The 18,391-nt window shown below is 39.8% G+C and overlaps 1 protein-coding gene across 3 annotated transcripts in view; it reads left to right on the top strand.

Annotated features, from left to right (window-relative positions):
• The window catches only part of IMPG2 (interphotoreceptor matrix proteoglycan 2), a gene marked incomplete at its 5' end in the record, with an annotated part of 71,515 nt that overhangs the window by 42,363 nt on the left and 10,761 nt on the right, over positions 1-18,391 (top strand). For all 3 annotated transcript variants that reach the window (XM_081235095.1, XM_081235097.1, XM_081235096.1), the window contains 5 exons: positions 1,810-2,054; positions 3,996-4,081; positions 13,463-13,766; positions 15,108-16,411; positions 17,024-17,243. In XM_081235095.1, coding sequence (XP_081091221.1) covers positions 1,810-2,054; positions 3,996-4,081; positions 13,463-13,766; positions 15,108-16,411; positions 17,024-17,243 — 2,159 coding nt within the window. The remainder of the gene's footprint in view (positions 1-1,809; positions 2,055-3,995; positions 4,082-13,462; positions 13,767-15,107; positions 16,412-17,023; positions 17,244-18,391) is intronic.

The raw sequence follows: 18,391 nt of genomic DNA, 5'->3' as shown, positions 1-18,391 counted from the left end.
GGCAGGTATAGATTTCTGTTAATTTGATAGGCACTTAATGCAAGGTACCAAGCCAAGCATTGGAGATAGAAACTCAAGGAGAGACTGCAAGGCAGTCACTATAAACAGAATCTTTTTACAAAACAGCAAAGGCTATAATCAAGGAATATATAAGTGAGCTCAGAGGAGGAAGTGCTTAATTTATTTGAGTGCTTTGCTTTGGGCATCATTTTGCTCCTATAGAATGTCTGAAGGTGGCAGATTATTTCCATTGCACATCTGCCTTCAGTGGTTTATCTTTGGGAGGGTGGTATTCTCCTTTCCTCTGGAGGGATCTTGGTGTGGCTTGCTGGGTACTGCCTCTGATGTCTGTGTCTCATAGACTGGCTGGAAGCCAGAATGATGAGTAGAGCAAAGCCATTCTCATAATGACTTTTTTCTGGTAATAGTTTAATTAAAGTTACTGAGAGTGTAGCAAAGTAGTTCAGAATACAGGTGCTGGAGTCAGGCAGATCCGTGTTTGAATCTTGACTCTATCCCTTATATATGGTGAGATTTTAGGCAAGTCCTTTAACTTCTTTAAAGCTCGGTTTCTTAATAATAATCTGAAGGTAATAAAACCTTCATAAGGTTATTATGAATATTAAGTGAGATTAAAGCCTGTGAAATACCTATCACATTGTAAGCACTTACAAAAATGTTAGTTTTTAGCTGTTAGATAAATCTGAGTGTCTAGAAGGAGTAATTCTATTGGCTTAAAAATTTTATATTCTGATGTTTCTTCAAAATGACTATTTAAGAAAATATCAAATGACATATCATCTCCTACTAATTATTTTCACTTTATCCTTTGTTCCAAGAAATCTTCTCTTTGTTTGCTTGTGGAAAGATAGTGAAAAGGCCCCATTCCCAGACAAAGTTATTTCTTAGTACTTGTCAAACTTTTATTCAGCACATTAAGGAGGGAACCAGCAGAAAAATGAGAGCTAGTTTCTAGAGCATTTGAAAGAAGTATATGTAGTTAATTGGGAAAGGATTGTTAAGTTAGATACAACATTGCTAAATGCCCTACAGGTTAGTAAAAATCGTAAACTTTGGAGTTATCATTCCTATCAGGCCAAAAATCCCATCACATTTTAGTAGTTTTTTTTTACAATTCACTATTAAACATTATAGGACTGTAAATTGTCTGTGCTATAAAACAAAAGTATGTCTCCTGAGAGACTTAGATAACTGTCATATTAGAAAATATTCTAGCATGATATTTTAAAAAACATCATCAATTTGCTGTATCTCCAAATATTTCATATTTTCCTTTCACAATAGGCAACTATGTTTTAGTTCATAGTAATTAAGCTTCTTCATTGCTTTACTCCCCATTGTGGAGTACGTAATTCATCCAGCAACAGTAATAAAGAGATATGCAAGGATTTCCCATTGTTGAGTAGAGTTAGAGGGTTTTGTTTTATTTTGTTTTTTTAAATCAGGTAGGAAAAAGGCTAATAGGGAAAGAAGGAAGCAGGCTGATAGGGAAAAGAAGCAGTTGGCTTTGAAGGGGTGAGAACATGTGGGAAGAATACGCTCAGGTATTGTGCAGGGTTGACTCTGTGGCCTCCTTAGACCCCTTTCCATGTTCTTAGATCTATAACCCTCTGTTCTCTGGGAAGAAGGGGATGGCTAAAGGTTGCCCAGAGTCTTCAGAGAATGGTGGTGGAATCCATGCTTTTTGAGACTCTCTCTCTAGGTCTAATGTTTGTTCTTGGTGGGTTCAAAGCTCCTTTCTTTGTGTTTCCTTGGCGGGACCTAATTTGTTTCTCTTTTCATCCATAGTGGCATAGATGTTCACTACACAGTTACCTTCAATGGTGATGCCATCAGCAATACCACCTGGGACCTAATTAGCCTTCACTCCAACAAGGTGGAGAACCATGGTCTTGTGGAATTGGATGATAAGCCCACTGCTGTTTATACAATTAGTAACTTCAGAGATTATATTGCTGAGACACTGCACCAGAATTTTTTGCTGGGGACCTCCTCTTTGAATCTGGATCCTGACTCCCTTCAACTTATTGATGGTAAGTTGGATAACCATTAAGTCCTTGTACAGTTTTAGTTTCTTTTCCAGTATATTCTGGGAAAACTAATTTCCAAAAATATATATGGTTCTGGCACTCTCTAGACTGCATGAGACAGAAGCCATCCTGATATGAATGGCGCTTTAGCCATGCAGATAATTTGGGTAGATCAATCAGGGGTTTCTGGTGGAAGAATGGCATGAGGATTAAGATAAGCCATAGGCAAAATGAGGTTATTTAGGAAACTCACTCCATAAACAACGTAGTGAGGTCTCCCTTTTATGTGGAGCCTGGGGTAAAGCTACTTTCTAGAAGGTGTCCTAAAAAAGAGGTCAGTTCTCTCAGAATTTCCAAGCAAGTTTAACAAAAGCTTTAGGATATCCAGTACAAACTAATTCAGGTGCTTTGACCTTTCAGTAGATGTACATTTCAATTGCTCAGAATTTTATTCCTAAAATCCATTTCTCTTTGTTATGCCAGCTTCAGAGTTCTGAATGGCTGCAGCTTTCTAGGTGGCTCAATCACCTTAAAAGATATGTTCATCTGTGATCTCATGCTACTTGTTTTCCATAGAAGACAAGATAACTGAATACACAGTTGAAAAAGAATTTTGGAAAATACTTATATTTTCCAAAAATAGGGTCTTTGACTTCTGTTTGATCCCTTTATGTCAGTGAACAGGTGAATAAAGAGAGATTCTGCTTCTATTTTTGGTGTATGCACCAGATCACCTTTCTGACAGTCCTTTCTTTTTAGCTTTTATTGATTCCTTCTCTCCTCCAGGCAAAATCATTTTCTTTTTTGTCTGTGTTCACATACATTATATAAATGTCCCTCATATTGTTTTTTTTTTTTTTTTTTGCGGTACGCAGGCCTCTCACTGTTGTGGCCTCTCCCGTTGCGGAGCTCAGGCTCTGGATGCGCAGGCTCAGCGGCCGTGGCCCACGGGCCCAGCCGCTCCGCGGCATGTGGGATCTTCCCGGACCGGGGCACGAACCCATGTCCCCTGCATCGGCAGGCAGACTCTCAACCACTGCACCACCAGGGAAGCCCCCTCATATTGTTTTTTTGTTTTGTTTTGTTTTGTTTTTTTGCGGCACGCGGGCCTTTCACCGCTGTGGCCTCTCCCACTGCGGAGCACAGGCTCCGGACGCGCAGGCCCAGCGGCCATGGCCCACGGGCCCAGCCGCTCCACGGCACGCGGGATCCTCCCAGACCGGGGCACGAACCCGCGCCCCCCGCACCGGCAGGCAGACTCTCAACCACTGCGCCACCAGGGAAGCCCCCTCATATTGTTTTATAATATGTATTTATCTGTGACATAGGGAACACTTCCACAAAAGAAACTTGGCTTTATTAGTGTTTATAGCCTCAATCTCATCAAAGTCCATGGTAACTAGCAAGGATTCAGTAAATCTTATTGAATTAAATTATACAATCTACTCTGTTAACTTTATGGCTTAGTACTGGTATAGTGATAAATTCTCTGGTGTCTTACCCCATTTTTCAAAGGCACTTTCTGCAGAAAAGGAAATAGTTTTGCATAATTTTCTCCATTTTTAGCATCAACTAAATGAGTTGGAATTTCAGTTCAACTTTCTTATTAAAATGAAAAAAAATCAGTTTTAGAGCAACTACTTCATAGGAATCTTGAAAAGAGTAAAAAATTGCTTGAGAAAGGAAAGAAAATAATATAGGAGTGTCCTAAATGTAATGATGGGGAGAATATTTATTTTATGTTGGAGTCTTATAATTTAGACAGATTGTGCTAAAATAAGTAAAATATTTGAATAAAGTATCAAGCATTTTCTAAGCGACTCCCCATGTGTTCTGCCCAAATGTAAGCTATAAAAAGGAAAAACTTGGTTTTTAGTTGTCCCTGGACCTCAAATACAATTGTGTCTCAACTAAAAATGTTCTTTAATGTTACTCTTTCTTCAGTGAGAGGAGTTTTACTTCCCCAAGGTGAAGACCAAGTTTGGAACACCCAAAGTTCAAGTCTTCAGGAAACCTTACCATCTATTCTGGTAAGTATGTTTCTGTGTTTTACTCCTAGAACCTGGCCTTCAAGCTTTTCTTCTTTGTACACTTACCTGCTTACTTTGGCATCATGACTTTCCCAAGCTGTTCCTATTACACATATTCTCTTACATCATCCTTGGGACATTATTCATAGTTGTCAGCTCATGGGACCCAAGTATTGGTTCAGATAATTTAAGCCTTCCGCAGTGGTTAAATGAAGTCCACACATTTGGCAGTGCCAGAGTCCACACATGGTAGAAAGCTTATTTATGGTTCATACTTGCTTGGTGATAATTAAGCTATAAGTGCCCACTGAGTTGTTCTCTAAAAGTTACCCAGAAATAGTTTTTATAGCCAAGATTATAAATTTGATGTACATAGATACAGAGTATACATTTTTGTTCCAAGGATTGTATTGAAGAAAAAGTTTAGACTCCAAAGCATATTGAACAGTGTGTTTATGGAAAGGAGAGAAGGCAGAGTAGAAATATTGGCTAGTTGACAGGGATGGTATATCAGGCCTGCATTTTTTTTTTCATATTTAAGTCCATTTATTTCTAATGTTATTTATCCTTACATGTGTGTTTTTTTAAATTGCACTTTGAAGTTGTAGAATTTCTTTTTTTTTTAATTGGTGTATAGTTGCTTTACAATGTTGTGTTAGTTTCTGCTGTACAGCAAAGTGAATCAGCCACACGTATACGTATATCCTCTCTTCCTTGGATTTCCTTCCCATTTAGGTCACCACAGAGCAGTGAGTAGAGTTTCCTGTGCTATACAGTCTGTTCTCATTAGTTATCTATTTTATACATAGTAGTGTATATATGTCAACCCCAATCTATCCCACCCCCACCTTCCAATCAGACCTCTTTTTAACTTGGGCAGAAAGCATTCCCATTTGCGCAGAAACAGCATGGAATGAATTTTCCCTTTTGTTCTTACCACCTAACTCCCTTGGACACTCTTCTGCCCCCTTCAAACCTCCACTTGCCATGTCATCTACAGGGAGGCATCCAGTAGAAAAGAAAGTGGCTTCCTCAAGTGCAGGTAAAACAACAACCACAACACCTATAGAGACTAAGCTGTCTACAACACGACTACACGATCTTTTATTATCACATAGTCACAGAATGGAGACTCCCTTCTTCTTCATTCCCTGCTCCTTCTACCCTCTTGAGACTTCTTTTCTGTCTCATATGGCAAAGAAGAAATTAATGTTAATTAATTTCAAATACTTGTTTCCTGGCTTTAATCCAGCAATTGAAATTTAGAAAGTCTGCCCCAAATTGGCTTAACCAATATATACAGCCATTACTTCTGCTCAGGTATAGAGCAACTCAGTTTTGAAATGTGGAGTCACTGGAAATACTCTTTTTCACCAAGTTCCATGTTGGAGAAAAAAGGTTAGAGGGGGATTGACATCAGAGATTACATTCATTTGGTGTTTGTTTATTCATTCACTTATTAATTCAAGTATATTTATTTTGTGCTTTTCATGTGCCAAGTGCTGGGGAAACTAAGATGAATAAGGTGTGGCCTTGCCTACAAGAAGTTTCCAGTCTGGTGGTTGTAGACAGACTTCTACAAAAATAAAGTAGTGCTGTCATAGGAGTTCATCCAAGGTGTGGCGGCAGGGAGTGGTGATCCACTGCAAACATGACACTTTCCGTTCCTTCTAATCCCATTCTACTCAGGGCTTCTGTATCTACAGATCTGTGATGATATCTTAGAACGATGTAAAGACAGGAATTTCTGCATAAGCCAGGGGTTGCAAACTGGCGACCAGCTGACTGGATCCAGCTATAGGCATGTGCTTTGGGGCCAATTTTTTTTTTTTTAATTTTTATAAGTTTATTTATTTATTTTTGGCTGCGTTGGGTCTTCGTTGCTGCCCAAAGGCTTTCTCTAGTTGCGGCGAGCGGGGGCTACTCTTTGTTGCAGTGCGTGGGCTTCTCATTGCGGTGGCTTCTCTTGTTGTGGAGCACGGGCTCTAGGCACGTGGGCTTCAGTAGTTGTGGCTCACGGGCTTCCGTAGTTGCAGCACATGGGCTCTAAAGCACAGGCTCAGTAGTTGTGGCACATGGGCTTAGTTGCTCTGTGGCATGTGGGATCTTCCCAGACCAGGGCCCGAACCCATGTCCCCTGCATTGGCAGGCAGATTCTTAACCACTGCGCCACCAGGGAAGCCCCCAAAATTTTTAAAAAGCCACTATTTAAAAGTAAGGAGATTTTGCATAAAAATGCAGATTTCCAACTTCTTTTGAAAACCGGAAGATCTGGTATCATTAGGTTTACATTTCCCGTTGCAGAAAGTGGCTAGAGCTTGGCTGAAAGAAGCTACCCCTTTAATTATGGCAAACACTGACTACCTGGACTCATTTGTTCATTTATGTTGCCTCTTCTGTGGTTCTATTTGCATTTAAGCCAACTCCTTAGTTTTTCAATTTGAGGAGGCATTGCAATGTTAGTGGGTGATAAAAAAAACATGAAAGAAAAGAATGATTAATTAGAGGTGGCTGATTATTGCTTCTCCTCCTCCCCCTCCTCCCTTCCTCCTCCCCATTCCCTCCTCCCCTTTCTCCCCCTCCTCCTTTTCCTCCCCCTTCTCTCTCTTCTCGCCCTTCTCCCACTCCTCCCTCTCTATTCTTTAATAGAAATGAGATTTTTTTTATCAGATTTTATTTTTAGAAATTATTTTAGAGGTAAGAATCTTGGGATATTGAATTTGACCCCTTTTGGCCTCCTGGTTTGGAAAATCACTTGTTGCACAGTATGCTTCCTGTAGCACTTAGCAAACTTTTCAATTGGCCTTAGCAGAAGTGAAACTGGCCAATATAATATTGAACCTGTTAATATACTACATTGAACTAAAAGAAGAATTCATGAGTTGAATTTGTTACTATGGGAACATCTATTCATATAAAAATAAATAAAGTGCTATTCCTGGCATGTATGTGTTCATCTTTCAAAATATATGAGAGAGCTTCATTGCCCTGCCCTTTCTTTTTTACTGGGTACTTGTCTGGAATAGATGGTCTTCCTTCTTTATTTAAAAAGTCAAGTTGTTTACTTTCACATTTTATGTTGTTTACTTGTGGCTTAATTTTTATTAAAGATATTGTGTATTTTAACTTTTATGAACTGAAAAGGAGTTTATAGGTATATCGAAATCATGTATATTACTTGAGGATTTCTTTTTCATTGAGGATTCAGCTGCTTTCCTAATGTGTGTCAGATCATAGGCTCTGTCTGATAAAACTCGGTTTCTTAAGTATAGGTCGAAAAGCTTAGCCATCTCTCTTAGAATTTCGAAAAAATGCACACTTAGAATTTACAAGGATGTAAATATGCCTGACTCAGCTGGAAGCACAGGTGGCTTTAACACATCTCTATAAGTGGTTTTAAGTAATTCAGAGGAAAACAAGTGAATTCCCTGGTATGATATGACTCTCATCATCATTCCAACATTTTTGAGGGACAGAACTTAGTATTGAGTATTGAGTAAATGGCCTTCTTACTGTTCACTGAATACATATATAGTTTTAGATAATAGAAAAAAAATGAGAAAGAAAGAAACTTTTCCTCATATACAAACAGCCTCCATATTCAACACAGCAGATGTTTAAATATTAGAAAATGGTTTTTCCTCCTTTCTCTCCTTTGTGTTCACCTGGGTCTTTTAGATTTGTACATATCTGCTAACCTGAATGAGAATAGACTGCCAAGTCTGCTAGCTCTGGTTTCTCCTCTGGAAATCCTTTTGCCCTCTGGGTTTATACACTTGTATGTATTCCTCAATGAACAGTCTGGTATAGTGAGTGAAGCACGGGGACGAACTCTTTCTAGAAACTTAGAATCTGGTTCTGGCTTTTTTTTCTCTATTTTTTGCGACTGTGGACATTTCACTTATATGAACCTCAGTTCCTTATTTTTAATAGGCAAGTTTGGACTAAATGATTCTTAAGAGTCTTTCTAGTTATAAAATTTGATAGTTTTGTTACATTCAAACATATGTGCATGCTCAGCCCCACTTCCTAACATAAGATTTTTATAAACCAAAGGATGGCCTTATAAAGCACTGAGCCTTTGGCAAAACAAAAGCTTCTATTTGTTTTACTTCTACATTCTGGACCTCAGTTTGTTGTCTTTTCATTTATCTGGAATTCAGCTGTTGCTCTCTCCATCTGGTCAATTCTTTTTATTTCCCCTAGCTTTATTGAGATATAATTGACATCCAACACTGTATAAATTTAAGGTGTGTAGTATGATGATTTGATACACATATATTGTGAAGTACTTATCACTATCGAGTTAGTTAACACCTCTGTAACTTCACATAATTACCTTTTTTTTTTTTGGCGGTAAGAACATTTAAGATTTACTCTTTAGACAAATTTCAAGTTTATAACACAGTACTGTTAACTATAGCCACCACGTTGTACATTAGCTACCCAGAACTCATTCAACTTATAACTGCAAGTTTGTACTCTTTAACTAACATCTCTCCATCTCCCCATCCCCAAAGTCTGGAAAACACCATTCTACAGTTGTTTTTATGAGTTTGGCTTTCTCAGATTCTACATATAAGTGATATCATACAGTATTCTTCTGACTTATTTCACTTAGCATAATGCCCTCAAGGTCCATCCATGTTGTCACAAATGGCAGGATTTCTTTCTCTTTCATGGCTGAATAATATTCCATTGTATATATGTAACACATCTTCTTTATCCATTCATCCGTCGATGGACACTTAGGTTGTTTCCATATCTTAACTATTGTGATTAATGCTGCAGTGAACATGGGAATACTATAGATATCTCTTTGACACACTGATTTAATTTCCTTTAGCCATATACCCAGAAGTGGGATTGCTGGATCACATGGTAGTTCTATTTTTAATTTTTTTTTTTTTAATTTTATGAGGAAAATTTTTTTTTCCACACAACGTAGCCATTCTAACAGGTGTGAGGTGATATTTCACTGTGGTTTTGATTTGCATTTCCCTGATGATAGTGATGTTGAATATCTTTTCATGTAGCTATTGGCCATTTGAATATTTTCTTTCTGTTTTTCTCAGACCTCCTATGGATACACCTTCTCCACACTTCTTGCTGCCTGTTGTGGCAGAATTCTTAAGCTTGTATGCCTTCTCTTGATCCTGCGGTGCACTAGGCTAAGTACTGACAGCTTTCCTAAAGGAAGTGCAACAGCTTAACTTTGTCGTCTCTCCCTGGCCTATAGATAGATTCAGGCTGGCTTTTGGGGCCTGCTTCCTAGCTGTCTGCCAAAGTTCGCTCTCCCTGCCATGGGGAGTGCACACGGGGAGCTGGCCGTGGGGTGGAGGAGGTGCCTGTGGGGGTGAGGTGCCCATGGGCCAGTTGAGGGGGATCCATGGGCAAGGTGTCTTGGCAACTCGTGGTCAGGCCTCCTGGTGGAGTCAGTCATGCAGTTAGTAGGATCTGCATCCCTGTGATATGTTCAGAGTCCTGGCCGCTGTTCTTTCAGCCACTTGCCATCCCCTGGTCATGCAGCTTACAACTCAGTTCTCTGGATAGAGTGAGAGAGAAACAGACCTCTTTAGCAAGGTCCTGCACAGCTGGGGAGGCCAGAGACTCACTCACATGCTCTCCCTTTCCGCTGTGCAGAAATCATGTTCAGAGAGGGTTTCTCTTGGCCCTGAGCTGTGCTGCCTTAGGGAGGGATGAGGTGGGTAAAGGGAAACTGTTCCTCTTACACTCGCCAATGTGTCTAAAGTTGGACTTTTGCTCAAATGGTGTGTTTGGAGATTCTCTGTTGGACTCCTTGACTTCCACAAAGGCTGTGTCATTCATGGGTGACTGTCTAAGTCATTGTTCTCCAGGGGCTCCCAGACTGTGTCCAAGAGGGGCTGGAGCCAGTTCACGGGCCACCTCAGGGTCCACAGCCAGGACTGAGGTCTGTATGCTTCTTACCTAGTGCATGAGTGGGCTAGACTCCTTCTGGGTCCCTTGGTGTATGATGCTGGATCCCACAGCTCCCACAAAGGCACTTTTGTCCATGGAGGATGCCAAATTGTTACTGTTGAAGGGGGAATACGAGTGGGGGATGTCTTACTCAGCTGACATCACTCTGGCCCATTCTTGAGGACCCAGAAAGTTTTAGACCCTCTAGTCAGAAATGTAAGGCAACTTTGTGTGTCTATTTGGTGCTGGGTTATATAGGAGCACTGTGTATGCAGGTCAGTGATTGCAAGCTGCCTTCACTACATAGAGTTATATAAGGTTAAGTTCGCTCCTTGTGATGATGTACTCTTAAAATATTAAAATTTACTAGAAAAATGCCAGAAATCTTTCCCCTGATTAGATCATCTTTTTGGCCTTACTCATGAATCAAGTCTTGATATCCTCATGTTCACTTCTGACGAGAGAATTCCCAAGAGGTAATTTCTTATCCTGAAATGGTTCTCTTTTTTTAAATAGATGATTTGCAGTTACATCCAGTCTTTTGAGGATGGTCTTCCTCTTTCTTTGACGTATATCTTGCCTTTCTCTACTTTCTCTATATATTTCATTTCCTCAGACTCCGGTCACAGACTCCAGTCTAATGCTCAGATATGTCTTCCTCTATTCCATTTTTTGATCAAAGTCACACTGGCAAAAATATTCACTAGTATTGTGCCATCCACTTTTCATCACTTCCCTCTTAACTTTCTAGATTCTTTATTTCTAATCAAATTTAGCAGAATGATACCATTTTTGGTTCATGTTGTTACTTTAATTGATTCTCATTCTTCTTTTCTGGCTATTTGTATTTCATTACAAATTATGTAATCATCTTTTGATAGAAGTGATTCAAACTTTTATGGATTTTAAAAATACATTGCACTACAAAACATGGCACGGCCAGGGTTTCAATAGTAACAGAACCACCTGTTATGTTAAGGGGTTAAGGGAGTGAAAAAGGGATCTTGAAGTATGATGAGACTAATAACAGAGAGAAGCCATTCCCATCCATTGGATTATAGGGCAAGGAGAGGAAATGCAGTTATCAGAGCCCAGTGAGAGCTGAAGTTGCAATGGTAGAGGGACGCAGCTACGTCTGCAGTATTGAGGCTTGGAGGGAACTGGGAAGAAATACCCGAACCTCTCACTCTTCCTGTCCTTTGATCTTCTGCTTCTAAAAGTGTAAACTCAGACAGAAGACAGCTGGTAAGGGAGCAGGGTGATGAAATTATCAGGGAAGAGAAAGAGCTAGGGTGGTGGCAGATGAAAATAGCCAGCAGGATGGCCCACTTAAAATAGGACCTAATTAAAAGAGCATGAACAAGGTAGGAAGTGTTGGTGTCACTGAGTTCCACAAAAGAAAATTAGTTACTTGACTTAGTGCTTTTAGTTTAGAAATAGTAGATGAAACTGAGAGTATCTCCATATATATGCAGTGGTCTACTATGCATTTGTCACTAGAAGAGGGGATAAATTGGGTCATGCTCAGTGATTTCTTGCCTCATGTTCCCTCCCTTGTGACTGGGAGAGTGTGCTGTCTAAGGCTTCCTCACATGGACCCTTGATGGAGAGACAAAGGGAAGTGTGTAGGCAAAGCATAAAAGACTAATTAGGTCATGACAGTGGGTTGAGTCCCTCCGTAGGCTAGTAGGTTGTTTAGTTCCTGGCCGTGGACTGAAGTGTAGGTAGCCACCTTAAAATTGTGTGCTTTTGTTTAAAAATCTCATTAGGCTTGAGAGTATATGCCAGTGAAAATTCACTACCCTTGGCAGGAATCTCCTGGAAGAGCAGGGAGAGGATTCTATTCAGAGTTTCTTAGTTTTCATGGGCTTCATTTTGTTTATAGCTATTCCATGAATTCTAGTCTTCAGGCAGGTTTATGCTTGTGGAAAATTTCTTAAAGGTTCCAGTTGATGAGAAATATAATGATTTAACAACTAAAGAAGTATTTTAGAAACCCAGGCTGGACTAATACAACCAACACATGATCAAGCTGCATCCTCTACTGAGGAGCTTTTAAAAGTACCATGTCTAGGTCCTACCCTCAGACCAGTTAAGTTAGAATCTCTGAGGTGTGGGGTGTGGGCATTGGTGTCTTTAAAAAGCTTACATGTGATTTTTTTAAAAAATTTATTTATTTACATTTTTTTTTTTTTTTGGCTGCGTTGGGTCTTCGTTGCTGTACGTGGGCTTTCTCTAGTTGCGGCGAGCGGGGGCTACTCTTCGTTGCGGCGCGTGGGGTTCTCATTGTGGTGGCTTCTGTTGTTGCAGAGCACAGGCTCTAGGCGCATGGGCTTCAGTAGTTGCAGCACGTGGGCTCAGTAGTTGTTGTTCGCGGGCTATAGAGCGCAGGCTCAGTAGTTGTGGCGCACGGGCTTAGTTGCTCCGTGGCATGTGGGATCTTCCCGGACCAGGGCTCGAACCTGTGTTGCATGCATTGGCAGGTGCGTTCTTAACCACTGCGCCACCAGAGAAGTCCTTGCATGTGATTTTAATGCTATTTAGAGTAGAGAATGATTGATTTTTTCTATTTTCCTTTTTCCTTTTTTATCTAGGAAATATTTTGTGAATTCCTTCTATGCATATGACACTTCTTATTTTTTGTTATTCAGCATAGGTTGGAATATATAAACTCCTATCCAGTGTTATGGCTGTTTTACCTATTAACATCATTAAACTTTTTTACATGGACTAACCTTCACAGGATTAAATAATTACTATGTTCAATGGTTGTGTTTGTGTCTACTTTTCTATTCCTGAAGCTAAACTTTAAGATACGATTAGTACTACGTTAGTAAAAAGTCACTGGAAAGAGAAAATTTTATTTTGTAAGTGTGATACCAATTCACAGATGTTCCTATTTGCTCGAGGTAAGAGACCACATTTTGCTGTGTTTAATTTCTTATCAAAATAAAAGACCTTAATTTAATACCTTTCAGAATGATGAATAAAATTACTGATTGTTCTTTCTTCTGTGGGCAACGTGCTTAAGTCTTTGACAACAAATTACAGGTAGTAGTAACATCTATGTATTTAAAGTATTTAAGCTAATAAGACAGAGGGAAAGGAGCCATCTAAAGCAAGGCAAACAATATTTTCTCTCACAAACTCACTTTGTTTGGGATCTTTTAAATATATTATCTCATCTATTCCCACTTTCCAGGTGAGATTCAAGCGATACATGATTTTTCTCTAGATTTTCCAACCAGTAGGTGGCTGAATTAGGATTTAATTATGGATCTGTTTGATTCTAGAGCCTATACTCCCCTTCCCTCCCCCAATATTACATTGCCTTTTTGTCCCTAGAAAATCCAGGAATGTAGATAGATAGATGGTATTTGAAATTATTTTTATGTGTTTCTTTTATCTATGATATGATTTAGCCTCTTTTTGCCCCTCCAGGATAATACCCCTCAAGCTGAATGGCCCTCAGCAGATGAATTCACCATGAGCAGTATTTCACCACTTGATTTCAGCTCTGGTCCTCCTTCAACCACTGGCAGGGAACTCTGGTCAGAAAGCCCTTTGGGTGATTTAGTGTCTGCACCCAAATTAGCCTTTCCCTCGAAGGTGAGCCTCAGTTCTCCCCCAGAGGTTTTAGAGGTTAGCAGCTTGACTCTTCATTCTGTCACCCCAGCAGTGCTTCAGACTGGCTTGCCTGTGGCTTCTGAAGAAAGGACTTCTGGGTCTCACTCATTAGAAGATGGTAAGGAATTCTAATGACTTTTTGTACTTCTTTATTGTATCAGATGACAAAGGTTTTGAAGAGAGTGAGAGACTAGGGTTAGGAGAAAAGCATGGCAGCATTCATTAGGAGGAAATGTCTTGGGAAAGTTTCGTGAGAAAGGGAACAATCAGCTTTAATTGGTTGGAAGGGAGAGTCCAAATAGGTAAATAATTAGAAATGAACTTGTGGACTGGGATGGGATCACCTAATAGATATTTTGAAGGTCCTGTTAAAGAATTTATAATTTAATTATATTACTATTTAAGAACTACTCTACTTACTTGAATATTTGAGTGGTAAACAAACAGCCTCAAAGAAGATTATTCCAGTATCTTTAAATAGGATTAATTGGGGACCAGTAGAGATTTTTAGCTTTCATCAGACTTGCGAAGGGGAAAACCTGAACTAGGGCAGCTACAGCAGAGATTAAGAAATGAAAGTCAAGGGCTTCCCTGGTGGCGCAGTGGTTGAGAGTCCGCCTGCCGATGCAGGGGACATGGGTTCATGCCCCGGTTGGGGAAGATCCCACATGCTGCGGAGCGGCTGGGCCCGTGAGCCATGGCCGCTGAGCCTGTGTGTCCGGAGCCTGTGCTCCGCAACGGGAGAGGCCACAACAGTGAGAGTCCTGTGTACTGCAAAAAAAAAAAAAAAAGAAATGAAAGTCAAGAAGCTGATTTAGCTGTTGTGGGATGTGACTCAGGGATGGAGTATATGTGAAAGAGGAAGATGAACAAAGATATAAGTAGTGAATCTAGGATTTTGAACATTGGGTGAACCTGAAGGCTGATGGATAATAAACATAACAAGGGGGAGTTCCCTGGTGGCCTAGTGGTTATGACTCAGCACTTCCACTGCTGTGGCCCGAGTTCAGTCCCTGGTCGGGGAACTGAGATCCCACAAGCTGCATGGCGAGGCCAAAAATAAAAAAAAATAAACATAACAAGGAGATGGGAATTCCTTGGGGATTTTCCTAGGGAATTTTCTTCCTAAGTTTTTACTAGATTCACTCTTTGTTGTCAGTATGGCTACCAGCAGTTCTTTATTTTCAGGGAGTAAAAAAAAGTACGTGTTTGAAGATGAATTTTTTCAGTACCTGTTGTCTTGTTATCCTCAGTTAAGGGGGTTATAATCATGAGTGACTGTACCATATCACAAAAACATAATCATATCTTCTTGTTGTTTGCTGGATTTGGCAAAGTAAAAGTCAGCAACTGTCTGTATTAATCTAATGGGGAAAAATGGGTAGCTGGTTTTATTAGGAGGACTGGGAATATATTTTGGCATCTATATAGATTAATTAATGGAAAACTCTATTTTTAGGATTAACTAAAGTTAAAGGGTCAGAAGATTTTCTTTCTATTGATCCATTGCCTTCAAGCCCATTTAGTCATCCTGTGCCAAAAGAAATAATACCATCCATGGAAGACTCTGGGGTGTCTCTGACATCCTCACCATATCCAGTCTCCTCTGTCACGTTTGATATTCTTGCTAAAGAAGTAACTACACCTTTTGGCATGGATTCTTTGGCCTCCAAAGTCAAAGGCCAATTAGAAGTGAACACTTGGATGCCAGACACATCTATGGAGAAAGAGTTCATATTTGAGAGTGGTTTAGGTTCAGGGTCTGGGCAAAAGGTAGGTCTGATTACTTGGCCATGGAGCAAGACTTCATTAGAGAAAAGCACTGAACCACTGTCCAAGTCATGGCTTGAAGTTGAGGATTCAGAGGATTTACTTTTGCCAACTGAGGATATAGATGAGAAACTAGTTATAGATGACAGAATAGATTCCATAGATCAAAGGACTGAGCATTCAACATATGGGCATTTTGATAGATCCAGAAACTTTGCAGAGGATGAGACCCTTGGTGGACCTACTGTGTCCATCTTTGCAGAGACCACAACTCAATCTGCATCTCCAGTTCTATCCAAGCACACATCAGAAGTACCTGACATTGACTATTATTCAATTACCAAATCACCTCCTCTACTGACATCTGCAGCAATCTCTGCTTCTACTGATAAACCAGTTCAAGAAGAACCCTTTCTAAAGGAGGATATGGAACAAACTACAGAATCATCCAGCCGTGAATGGTTTGACAGCAAGATTGCAGTAGTGAAGCCAGATGTGCAAACTTTGTGGACCATATTGCCAGAATCAGATGTAGTTTGGGTAAGAACTTCTTCCCTAGGGAAACTGCCCAGAGACATATTGGCAAGTACACCACAGAGTACTGACAAGCTCTGGTTGAAAGCTTCCATGACACAGTCTACCAAATTGCCTTCAACCACAAGTTCCACCCTGCTGGAAGATGAAGTCGTTATGGGCGTACAGGATATTTCATTAGAATTGGACCAGATAGGCACAGATTACTATCATCCTGAGCTAATCCCAGAGGAAAATGGCAAGGTTGGTGGTTATGTGGAAATGTCTACAAGTATTCACTCCACAGAGATGGCTATTGTGGCTCAGCCAACAAAAAGTGATGACTTGAGTCATACCCAAGCCGCAGGAGCTTTGGTGGTTTTCTTCAGCCTCAGAGTGACTAACATGATGTTTTCAGAAGATCTGTTTAATAAAAACTCTCTGGAGTATAAAGCCCTGGAGCAAAGATTCTTAGAACTGGTAAGCATAAGAAATGAAATACAGGCATTAGTGAATAATTGTGTATGAACCACCCCTCTTTCCCCCCAGAGCATAAGATCTGAGCCAAGAAAAGTGTGGTCTGCTATGGATTTTCATTTCCTATCATCTACAAATACTGTAATGGCCTAGGGTTCATAGGAAAATAATGAGACAGGTGGATACAAGAAAACACAAAATGGTATGAGCCACACTTGGATATTGTATTCTTGGATATTGTAACTTAGATACTGGATATTGTATTCTATAATTTCTGGGACTGATACAAGTTTAAGATTTATATTCACATTTTATTGTGAGACCAGTGCTTTGTGGGTACCTGTAATGCCTTCACTGTCATGATCCTTTAGTGAAACAGAGAGAATAAACTCTCTGATGTCTAAAACTGTCTGTGAGTTCCATGGGGTTCCTAAATAACACTGAAACCTCATGACTCACAAATAATTCACAATTCATACTTCTGTTGATGAACAGTTTAAATAACGTAAATAGAATAGAATTTGGAAAAGTGGAGGGGTTCATCTTTGTTTTCAGTATGTATTGAACAAAATGCAAAACTTTGTCAATAAACTGACCAATTTTTGTGTATTGTAGCTGGTTCCCTATCTCCAGTCAAATCTCACTGGGTTCCAGAATTTAGAAATCCTGAACTTCAGAAATGGCAGTATTGTGGTGAACAGCCGAATGAAGTTCGCCAAGTCTGTCCCTCCTAATGTCACCAATGCTGTATACGTGATTCTGGAAGACTTTTGCACCACTGCTTACCAAACCATGAACTTGGCTATTGATAAATACTCCCTCGATGTGGAATCAGGTAATGATATTAAATACTATGGTGGTTTCTTAGTGGAACCTAGTTATTATTCTTGTGTATTTTCTTCTACACTGAGTCAAGATGAATTCAATACTTATAGGTAAAAGAGTACTATGTCTGACAAATTTTCTACATCCTGGTAATTAGTAAAATATCTCTTCCAAGGATGTCAATATCATTCTCTTTTCAAAAGGATTGTCCACACTTGTCTTTACATGTTTACCTCCCATTTCCTTTTCCACCTGCTGTATCTGGCTCTCTATTTTACTTATCCATGGATCTGTTCTTATTACATCTCTACGCTGCCAAGCCCAATAGCTTTGGCCTTTCTTGCCTTCTATGTTCTTTTCCTACATTGTTTCATCAATTTCCATTATTGTAAGCCTAATATAAATGTCAATAACTCTCCACATTTTTATATGCAGATCAGACTTATATTCTGAGCTCCAGAATCAATATGTAACTATGTACTTGATTATCTCAACTTGGATATATTCTATGTATATCAAGCTTAGACTAAGCCCTTAGGCTAAGACTGAGCCCTTGTTTTCCATATCTCCGTAACTTCCAACTAAATCTACCTTTCTCAGCTTTACTATCTTGATAAATGCAAGCTGTATCCACTCAGCTACTGAAGCCAGAAACCTGGAAAGTCATTCTGATATCTCAGTTTCCATCACCCCTAACTTTCAGTCACTCACCAAACTTACATTGATTCTGAATTCTAAATATATGTGTATATATATCTATGCGTTTTTCTCTGTCTTCACTTCCCCTACTTTAGGCCAAGCCATCATCATCTCTCATTTGGACCAGTTTCTCCACTACCTCTCTTTTTCTCTCACTCCCATACCCTCCCATTCATTCTCCAGACAGTAGCCAGAGTGCTCTTTCTAAATAATCAGATTATTTCACTTTTCTGCTTGAAATACTTTCAATGGCTGCCTGGTTCAGTAGCCACAGGCCTGGTCCCTATCTTCTTCCCCAGTATTGTCCAATGAAACTAACTTCTTTCCTCACTATGTTCTAGTCAAACTAGCTCATTTTGGGTTCCTTAGATTTCCAAAACTTTTCTTGACTTGAAGCCTTTTGCGCATACTGTCTTCTTTGCCTGAATCTCTTTCCCCTCTTGGCTGACTTCTGCTTAC

This window comes from Mesoplodon bidens (genome assembly GCF_964165515.1).
Source record: "Mesoplodon bidens genome assembly, chromosome: 5".
NCBI lineage: Eukaryota > Metazoa > Chordata > Mammalia > Artiodactyla > Ziphiidae > Mesoplodon > Mesoplodon bidens.
Note: the sequence above shows the minus strand (reverse complement) of the source record. Positions and strands in the feature narration are given on the sequence as shown.